Source organism: Serpula lacrymans, assembly GCF_000218685.1.
Source record: "Serpula lacrymans var. lacrymans S7.9 unplaced genomic scaffold SERLAscaffold_2, whole genome shotgun sequence".
In the NCBI taxonomy this organism is placed as follows: Eukaryota; Fungi; Basidiomycota; class Agaricomycetes; order Boletales; family Serpulaceae; genus Serpula; species Serpula lacrymans.
Window position 1 is genome coordinate 485,495 of NW_006763291.1, and position 10,403 is coordinate 495,897.

At 42.7% G+C, this 10,403-nt stretch overlaps 3 protein-coding genes across 3 annotated transcripts; 2 read left to right on the forward strand and 1 right to left on the reverse strand.

Moving 5' to 3' along the window:
- Positions 1 to 295: 295 nt before the first annotated feature.
- SERLADRAFT_433065 (uncharacterized protein) lies at positions 296 to 697 on the reverse strand (the record flags this gene model as incomplete). The annotated part of the gene is made up of 1 exon (XM_007313233.1): positions 296 to 697. One exon carries the CDS (start codon positions 695 to 697, stop codon positions 296 to 298), a length of 402 nt encoding a protein of 133 aa, XP_007313295.1.
- A 7,585-nt stretch (positions 698 to 8,282) lies between these two features.
- Positions 8,283 to 9,125, forward strand: SERLADRAFT_345373 (uncharacterized protein; the record flags this gene model as incomplete). Its single annotated transcript, XM_007313234.1, has 2 exons — positions 8,283 to 8,489; positions 8,550 to 9,125. Coding segments are annotated over 2 exons (783 nt in total), but the record flags the coding sequence as incomplete, so codon positions are not given.
- Positions 9,126 to 9,665: 540 nt separating this feature from the next.
- On the forward strand, positions 9,666 to 10,162 carry SERLADRAFT_433066 (uncharacterized protein; the record flags this gene model as incomplete). Its single annotated transcript, XM_007313235.1, has 2 exons — positions 9,666 to 9,701; positions 9,776 to 10,162. 2 exons carry the CDS (start codon positions 9,666 to 9,668, stop codon positions 10,160 to 10,162), a joined length of 423 nt encoding a protein of 140 aa, XP_007313297.1.
- Between the last annotated feature and the right edge of the window lie 241 nt (positions 10,163 to 10,403).

The window sequence follows — 10,403 nt, forward strand, 5'->3', positions numbered from 1 at the left end:
TTTAACACCAGAATTGTGGAATAAGCGAAATAAACTTACTGTTGGTATGTACGCAATATGCTGACATGCTCTGGAAGTGAGCCTCCCGTGAGCATATTTTGATAGGTTGCCAAGATACATGTAAATAGGTGCCTGGGCATTCCCAAATGATGCAAGACTTGTGGAGTCCGACCAGAACATTAGGGCTGTGATGACCCTTTCCAACTTGCATCCGGGTTCGGGTGGTTGTCTGCTTAGCTTTTCCTAAGCTTCAAGCCAGGCATCAGAGGTGTAGAGTTTGTTGCACATGCACTTCTCAGGGCCACCAGAGGGAGGAACCCAAAACTGTTTGAAAGAAAACAGATGAAGCCCCTTTGCAGAGACCTCGGAAAGGACCGATTGAAGGACCCGAGGTAATAGGGCAGTATCTGAAGTGAGGAATAGAGAAAACTTTACCATTTCCGTTTGCATCCATTGTCCTAGTAGGAATACAAATGTTTACTTCACTCTCTTTCCAACCATCATATGTGAAAGGGTCATTACTGGGAGAATTAGACTGATCAAAAACCTGGTTTGCGTGACGGGCATTGAAGCTATGCAAGTCCTTAACATTGAAGTCCGGGGCCAAGATAATGTCTCGGACAAGTTGCGTCACCTCCCTCTCGGATTTTTGATGGGAGCCGGTGATCATCCACTTCATGATACAATGTATAGACATATTAGTAAAGGGCCAGGGAGCTGGGTGGGATAAGTGATTAGATTGCAATGCCATGGTATCCCCGGTCATTGTGGGATCCCTATATCTTACTTGCCAAAGATCTTGAAGGCTAATCTTGTCTTCAGGATCATATGAGGGGCAGCTTGCATATTGATGACCAAGGCCAAATTTGTTTATGGAAGTCCTTATTCCGTCTATAATAAACAGCAGCACTTTAGAAATTGTGGAAGGCTCTGCGGGAACGTCTATCGGTGCAGGTTCTTCAGGAATATTATCACAGTATAGATCAGGGAGTCTGGTGGACTGATCACTCCCAGAATCCTGTATAGATGTTTCTCGATGAGGATGTGATATGGATGCTGTAGAATCAGGAAACCCAACCATGGATGATGACAAGAAGGTTGGAGGAAGAGAAGTGGAGATACATGTTGAGTCAAGAGCTCCATGGCCAAACCTGTCCGAGACCCTGCAAACATTATCACTTGGTGCTAAGAGATTAATTTATGTCGGCAATTACTCACAACAAGGCAGTGTTTGTGTGATATAACGGTGCGGAGGTGTTGCGCAATCTATTAAGCGCAGTAAACCTTGCCCTCAACTTTTCAAGTTTTTTCTCGCGTTTTTCTACTGCATGAGCCTGCAATTGTTTGTATAGCTTGCAAGAATGTCAATGTTTACTGAGTCCTTGTTGACAGGTGGATGTATGGCCACAAAGTTTGCTGCATAATAACATAGCAAAGATGTAGAGGAAAAGAAAATGGAGTGGTAAGCCCTTCATAATAATTGCTGGTTAAAGCGCTGATACCTACAGAATGGCAGTGGTAGAATCAGCTTCAATGAAATGTAAGGAAGTCAGAAAAAAAGCAAAATAAATGCACCAACTTAAATCAGTACACTGTCATCCAGAAAGGACCAGAAATTCGTGAGACATTGACCTGTGATCCCTCAATACAGTGCACCAAGTCCTCCCCAGGTACATGTCACCTATAGAGCTCACATTGACAAGCTTCATCCGCCCATCTATGCTCCCACCTCTTGCGCTGAGATCTTAGTAAACTTGTGTTTGTGCGCAAGCGGGCTATTGCCTCCAATAATCTGTTGTTCTCATCACACAATGCCTTGTTGTCCGTCAACATTGCAACTTTTGAAGCTAAAAGTTTTTTGTATTCTGTATGTAAGAAGCAATTTGAGAGTTAAAGAATGTTCTCAGAGGGAAGTTTTACATAGTACCAGAGGGAAGATTATCCAAAATCCTATCTTTTCAACTGGCCTGAACTTGATGTTGGTCAGTTTTGGCGTCTGAATTTTGGATAGATTGAACAAACTTACAATTGAAACCAGGTGGCCTGTTGGCATGCAGGTTCGGTGCAAAACTCACTGTGAGAATGTGTGTTATTGTTGCTAGAGGTTGAATTTGGAGGTTGTACACGGGCGGAGTGGTCCGAATCATCTGCCAGTGAGTTATTCACGTGCATATCAGCTATCATAGTAATGTGATAAGGTGCGAGCGAGTGCGGCAACAATAGTTTGATATTTAGATAGTGTTTAACTTCTCCTTTTTATACAGAAACGTACGACTTTAACCCCTTCAACATTGATGGGCTCTCATAGATCCTACAATCCAATGTCAGTAGTGAAGCAATATTGTTGCTGTTGGTAAGGTTGGACCCATACCCCAGCGGTTTGGTGGGATTTGCCAACTTGGAACAACAAATACTGGTGGCGAAGCATTCCCGCCTCGGATCGGTGACAGCGACTCGCTGTCATACAGGTTGGACCTCAACCATGCCAGTTGTAAGGTAATTGCCAAGCGCTGTGCGCTTTTAATTGATTCATGATGTAATCTTAGATGTAATTCCACTTTGACGACTGTTGGCTAAATCATGCTTCACAACAATGTTGCATAACTCAGGGGAATATCTCTGTGTAAGTTGCAATCCCCAAGCTTTTGGTCATTGTGCTGCCAATGTTCTTAAAATCCCACTTGAATCTGCTGGCACTGTCAAGACGGATCACCCGAAGGCAATTCTGCCAAGTCAAGCCATCCAAGTCTTGTCACAACCTTTTGGCGACCACGGCGAGCCTCAGCTACTTACATGCAGCATTGTTGATAATTTGCATCCACGGTGTGACTTATACTATGGACTTTACTATGGATTACCAGCAGGACTCGGAGTTGGACGTGACAATGGTTGACTCGGATATGGATCATACTGTAAGTGCCACTGGGGGTCTGAGTAGGTTAAGTAATACAATGTGGTTCAAGTCTGTCAAACCCAAGCGGCAGCATAGGGAAGCCATGGAATGGAAAAGTACCCATTTTGAGTAAGAGTCTAGCTTCTGCGGAGGCGTTGAAGGGAAGCAGGTTTGTGATTTCTACCGTGGTACAGAGAATCAACAAGATACTGAATTGTACTAGGGACTCCCGGGTCAACAGCATTACTTACATCAAGACACCAGGCAGGAATCTGACTGGCTTCAAAGTGTCAAGAACCAGCAGGCTTTGGGTCTCAGTCCCTGCCTCAATAATCAACAGTTTGAAGTCTCACCAATGCATCACTCCCTCAAATTCCAGCAACCTTTTATGCGTCGCAAAGATTTTGACCAAGCTTTGTTATCAGAGTGTGGGTGCTTTTTCAATGATGGTTTTCAGTCCAACGTGATGGACACTTCACCTGGTGTAAGTCCTCAACTACTGTTATCTTTGTATTTTCCAAAGGCATGCTTATAAGTGTTTTCAGAGCGTGATTGCGGCTTGGGATAAAAACAAGTATGTGCAAGATCAGCAATGCGCTTGAGCACACAGCCAGCTCAAATCTGTAAAATGCCATGTTGAGTTTGATCATCACATTGACTCCCTCCAACCAACTGAGTTCCGGCATTATGTTGACCCTCAGCAATGCTACGATTTTCAGCACTCTCAGCAGGGATATGCATCCACGCAATATCACGATCAGCAGAGCCTCAACGGCTTCCTGCCTTCGAATGCCTTAGTCCCCGTACAATGTAATATTCAGAATATGGTACACTGAAAAGGAATAGGTGACCCTGAATTTGTGGTGACCCGGCAGGGATTTGGCAGTAAGGCAACTCCTCTCTTCTCACACATGACTCCTTGCATGATTGAGAATCAGATTATGGGCGTCTTCAAGTTGCGCTCGTACTGCCATGCTACTAGTAGGGAGTGCAGTTGAGCAGACCTCCCCTAACCTTCCCTTTTGATGCCTGAGAATGCTTGAGGATTTAGAATCCACATGAATCCCACATGTACCTTTGTTGTGATGACATACTTGCTAAAATCTCGAAAGTTATTCAGAATAACCATCAATACATAGCACTCAAATTGAACATGAAGATACCCACACCAAGGTTAGGTTCTCTTCTTTGCCATGTTTTATCAATATTGCTCTTGGAAGTGATTTGGTTGTGCTAAGGTGCATTTACACTCCTACTGAATGATCTTGTTTTCTTGCAGATGTGAAACTGATGGGCAATTGCATATCTGAATTTTCCAGACCATGTCCCACACTCCTATTGTGTTGGACTCCTATATTTTGGTATGTCTTTTTTGCTCACTGTCTCCTCAATCTATGCTTACTCATGGTACACACATTCATATTTTCCCTGTATATGCACAAGCATATCAGATTATTCGCTCTGGTTTTCCTGGTGGGTTCTATCATCAAATCCTGTCCGCGATGTCTATTATCGCAATAATCATCCCAATCACTAGTGTGCAACGTTGACAGTGAGTAAGTGTGGCGTGACTTTGGCAATCCCCGTGTTCGGATCAAAAATTCCCAGTGACTGCAGTGGCCACGCAGAGAACATCCAAATTTGGAGTCACATTACCCACGGGCCGGTCTTTCCTTCTGTCCTTTACTCACTCTTTGCTGTATCATCATTGCCCTCTTACACTAGTCAATACACGCCGTCATTTAATTGCGGGGTAAGTCTTTATCTCATCTCATTATCTTATTTTGATGCCTACCCATGTGCCTGCAAGTATGTCTGTGAGTCAAAGGCAAGCTCGCATTCCCACCTATTTACGCTATTTTCACTGCCATTGAGTAGTTTATCGTGTCCCACTACCCCCAAGTCCACCAACAACATAATGCTCACCGAAGAGAGCCATTTGGTCATTGCACAGGCGGAAGAGAATTGGGAGATGGTCCTACAGGTGAAGGAGAGTTGCACATTGGTTGTGCAGGTGGGGGAGAGTCGTTTGGTGGTCGCACAGACGGTGAGTGAGTTCGCCCACAGTCATTCATCCTTGTTGCCAGCCCATCACCACAGGTGCATCAATTGTCACCCATCACCCATCAAGAGAACATGATTCCGAGGAAACTCAAGTCTTGAACAATTATCATTTTCCCTTATGGTCACATAGGCGGACCAGTTCTCAATGTCCTTGAACGCTTCTTTGACTGTTGCATGGGGCAAATTTAGTATAGTCGGGGGTAATCAATAGCACAACATTTTTACCTTTTCCCTCGTGAGGTTTGGTTCTTTGATTCTGAATGGGTTCAGTTTGCTTTTTACATTTTTCTTTCTATGTTTCTTGGTTTACTTCTCTTAGCCATTCTGCTTTCCATTTCTTCCATTCTCAGATATCTTTTTTAGATTAAATGCTTCATCCTTAACACAGTGATAGATAAATCACGCTGATACACTTGCTTGTAGAAGTTTCTCAAAGATCTGGAGGCAGCCCTACAGGGATTTGCTCATAGTAAGTGCCGATACACTAAACGTCCAAATCAAAATAATGTAATGTAATGGAAAACAGCTACTGATAGAGATTCCCCATTCTCTCTCAAAAACTCTATCATTTGGAGGTCATCCTCTGTCATATTGTATGCTTCATACATATTTTTGTGAGGCTCTACAAAGGTTCGGTATAATCACGCTCAATTTCCTATTATTATGGACTAATTTGCCCTCCTCCCTCAGATATCTCGGTGCTTCTCAGCTGAAGTACAGGTGGCCCATCTTAGTACAGTAGTAAACTCATCCCAAAGTAAGCTATCTAGCCTACATAACCAACGCTAGAGAATGAAGATGGAGGACTATTCATTTATGACTTCTGGGTCATATTTGGGCTCCAAGTCCCAGCCGTCTTTCTTTTGACCTTCATGTTTGCCTGTGCAAAAGCTGTTGAGGACATTGAATCAGTGTCCATCAAAGGGAATTGAAGAGGTGAATTTACTTTATCATCTCTCTACCTTCCCGAAGCAAAGTCTCATACTGATCAATTTCAGCCTGCTTTTGATGGTGAAATTCCAGCAAAACCCTCCGTGTCTCCAGGAAAAATTTCATGATGTTGCCCACAGGAATATCAGTCCAGTAATAGATCCAAGTAGGATCAATGAATATGATGTCTTCGACTGTGGTGATGCCGCCTTTTTGAAGATTCAGGAAAAGAATATGTTTTTGCAGGCGGGTCTTGGCAAGATCAAACAACAATATTATCTCCTCGACGTAAGGATAATCCAAGTGCGGATATGTATCAATATCGCATTTCCAGGAGAGCATCAATGGGATATAACACTTTTCATGTTCATCTGGCCATCTTAGACTGTGATGTTTCCTCAGTGGATTATGGTTGTGCAAGACTCTCTTTTGATGGCTCAGACCTGTACTGCTATGTGATCTTGTTGTTTCCACTGGTCTTGCTATTAGAAGTGTGTAAGCATTCCACTTACAAGGAAGGATCTTTACACCTGCTCACTTTGGATTTTGATACTCATGTTGACCGTGTTCATGCTTGTAATGTAGATGGCAGATGGTAAACGTCAATATGTTTCTGGTAATGATTCAAATCTGATTGCCCTTTACAATATATTATTCATTGGCCAATAACATTTGAGGTAAAGAGTTCCCTAAATTTGGTTCCACAGATCAGTTACTTACATAATATATGAAAGCAAAGGTTGAGCACCAACTTGTCCATCAGCAGGAAGTATCTGCTGACCCAGCGGATGCCAATAAATATATTATGATTGATGGGTTGGACCTCAACCTGCAACGGGTCTAACACTGTGTTGCGGGTGGCCCCCCAACCCTGCTTAATGGTTGGGCTCAATAATCAATTATGAACAAAATTTTTGCTAGTTGACCATCAACCTTCTAATTTTAGCCTGGGAAACTGGTGCAGAGACTCAGTATCTGATGTTGAAGTTAGATTTGGTGTTGTATGATTGTCACACAGAAGTGCGACATGCTTAAGGGCAATCTTTTTTTCTCTCCCTAAAAACTTGAAAGTCCATCCCAGGTTGGGAATATCTTGTTTCATCTGCAGTACCTATGGATGCATCTTCCCCCCCTCAAAACATGGATTCTGCTACTGTGCATGCAGGGACAAAATACAGGTTAGAGGTCCTTAAACAGCAGCTTGAAGAATTCAGACACGGGCGTTAAAAACAAAAAGTGTAAAGCCGATATATCTGAGCTACACTTCCTGCATCTCACCTAATCTTTACAGAGATACGGACTCTTGGGTTACTCAAGGTCGCGGTATTTGGCATCTAGTTACTTTCTTTGATTCTGTGATTGACATAGCCGCTGCCTCTGATTGCAGGGATGAAGATGATGATGGCACTAGTGATAACTGGGAGGGTCTTGGCAATACACTAACGAGTGTGCTCTTTCCCTTAGTTATCTTGGAATATCTACTGATGTCCTACTCTACAGCGAGAATTGCCTTTACAACACGTTCAAAGAGTTCATACTCTATGTACCGTCTGTCAAACAAAAATTGCTTGAGACACCAGTGAGGGTCAAAAAACTATTGTCTATATATAAGCAGGTACGTCATTTGCTTTCCAGCTTGCATCCCTTCTGACGCTCAACTTTGTCATCAAGCTCACAAAAGGGGCAGATGGTGCTCGTGGGGATAATGCAGGGAAAATGAAACCAGCTGTGGTTTTGTGGTTATCGGAACTTTTTTCAACAATGTATTCATGTTCTCCTCTCGACACAGTTGACAAAAATGGGCAAGGTTTTGCTCACAGCCTTATGGGATACCTTCTTTGTCCTTGCAAATATGACTGGAATGACGACAAGTATGTCCCAACCTCCAATCACTACAATGCTGACTCCTTGTTCAACAGTGTCAAAGATCAGATCCGAGACCAACTGACACCCAAAGTTTCTTATCATAGCCATGAGCTGGCCTAGATTCCTTTACTCAATGCTACAGCCAACAAGCCTACTGTGATTAATCTGGATTTTGGAAGCGAAGGCCAAAAGATCCTGGGGCTTTGGATGGACCTGGCTATTGTCAAGCTTATCTGTGCGGCAAGTCTCCCCCCCACAAATTGCAGATTACAAAGAATGGAAGGATTTGCATGCAATTGCAAACAAAGCCTATCAGCCAGCTTCAAGCACAACCATTGCTGATAGTCATATCCCCAAAGAAGCAGCACACATCCGAGAGCTTACTCTTGACTTTCTCAAATCAAAGTTCAACTTGACAGTTTCATTTGATGGTGGAACAGCAAAATAACAGGATGCAGTTTACACTATTCACTTCACAACACCAGAAGGATGAAGCTTTCTTATCCAAGGGGAGGAATGCACTGATGAATCTCACACTGGCGAGTACTTGGCACAGCTTGTACTGAGGGCCATTGACCTGCTTGGACGAAACCATTTTGCGGGTGTCACATCTGACAACACTGGGAATACTTGTGTTGCTCGCCAGCTATTATGCACAGAGATAAAAACTCTGGTTCAAATTCCCGATCTCAATCTTCTTTGCAAGGATATTACACAACTGGACATGTTCTCGCCTGTGAGTTTTTGATTCTTCTCCGAGCATTAGAGAATTATTCTCATCTGTTTTCCTATATAGGTGGTTAAAAGCCTTCGCTCAATTATTACCTATTTCTGCAAGTCAAATGCAGCTAATAACTCTCTTAAACAAGCTCGCAAAGCATTGAATATAGCTCGTGGTCTGGAGGGCATTGGGAAGACCCAATTTGCTACAGTTTGTATTTCAGCATTATCATTGCAGCGCTGCCTCCCTGCAATGTGCCATATCATTAACTCAAAGCAAGTAAAGTTTCCCGCAAAGAAGTCACACCTTACAGGCCTTCTCCAAAGCAGCTCCCCTCGCTCCTTGGAGTTTGAACTTCAAATACATTGTTACACACTTGTTGTCACTCCCATTGCAAAGGCAATTGCTTGCCTCAAGTCATTGCGAATTGACTTTTCAGACATTTACTTGTTTTACTTCACAATTGGGGCCACAATAAAGCAAATATTTGATGATGACAACAATCCCTTTTCGGTGGAAAAATCTGGTCAGATTTGTGCCATATTCAATACTCAATTTCATGGAATGTTATCAGATGGTCCCACTGATGCTCCTATATCTGCTTTTGACTTGAATCCTTGTAAGTACAGCAAATTAAATCTTGAATACTAACAAATTTGTATTTTCTAGGTTATGTTCATAGCAGAATCTTCCAGAAGAACTTGAATCCACTCACACTTATTATAGTGATTCCTACACAACATGCAAAGACTTTGATGTTGGAGGCCTCAGGACCACCCATCCATAACTATGCTGTTTTTGCACGTGTGCTTGTGTTTCTAAAAGGTCTTCTTGAGGCCGAATGGAAGACAAAGGAGAATAATGTTCTGAAAAAATTAACTGGTCATGAAGCATAGCAGTTTTTTCTCTGACAATTTGAATGTTATGCTCCTGGTCAGTACCCTTTTGAAGCCCTACCTGAAGATGGTCAATCACCACTATCATGGTGGACACACTTGACAAGAATTCCCGAAGGGAGTGTTTTTGCAGTAAGTCCAAGTTTGAATCCACAAAAACCAGGCTCATCTACAGATATACAGACTCTGGCTGTAAAAATATTATATTCTCCATTCGGCCAAGCTCAATGCCAGAAGAGCGTACTATGTCTGTATTTACCCAAATGAACATGCCACTGCAAAATTAACAGGATGTATGCACTTTGGTGGACATGACACAGATCTGACAATGGTACATGTATAATGTCTCAGTGAGTGATCAATTTATGCACCCTTTGACTGTTGTTTTTGTTCACATAAAAGTAGGCCAAACCTCCAGAGCGGCCAACAGTCAAGTTTTACAGCCTTGATGCATACCTGCTTACACCTAAGCAAAAGGTAGTGAAGCGACACCATGAAACAATGAACAGCTTACTGTTAACAGAATGCCAAGATGAAGATGAAGAGATTGAGGATAGCAAGTCTCAGGCTAGCACTTGGTTAGATGATGTGCGGGAAAGTATCAAAGCGCCAGAGGATGCTGACTTTGACCTAGAGTCCAAAATAGACCTCAGTGCCAAAGGGCTACATGTGGTATTGGCAGAGGAAGCTGAAGCCATTTGTGGTGATAAAGGTGACACCAAGGCTGAGAAATCTGGCCAGGAGTGTGATAGTTCCAGTAGTGGTGATAGCAAATGGCCAGAAACATGGTAGCGGTACAGGTGGCTTATTAGCATGGCTAATTAGCAATATTTTAGCTTGTTAAAAAGCAGGATCACCTGACTGGCACTGGGTGCATAGCCAAATATATACAAGAGAAAAATCTGGAAAAAAAAGCTGGAAAACAAAAATACTTTTTTCAAGATATTTCTCCCATAATTATTTTTTGTTTTTCAAATGGAAGTGTTCACCAAAAGTGTTCACCATTGGATGATGCAAAGAGCCATGTTACATT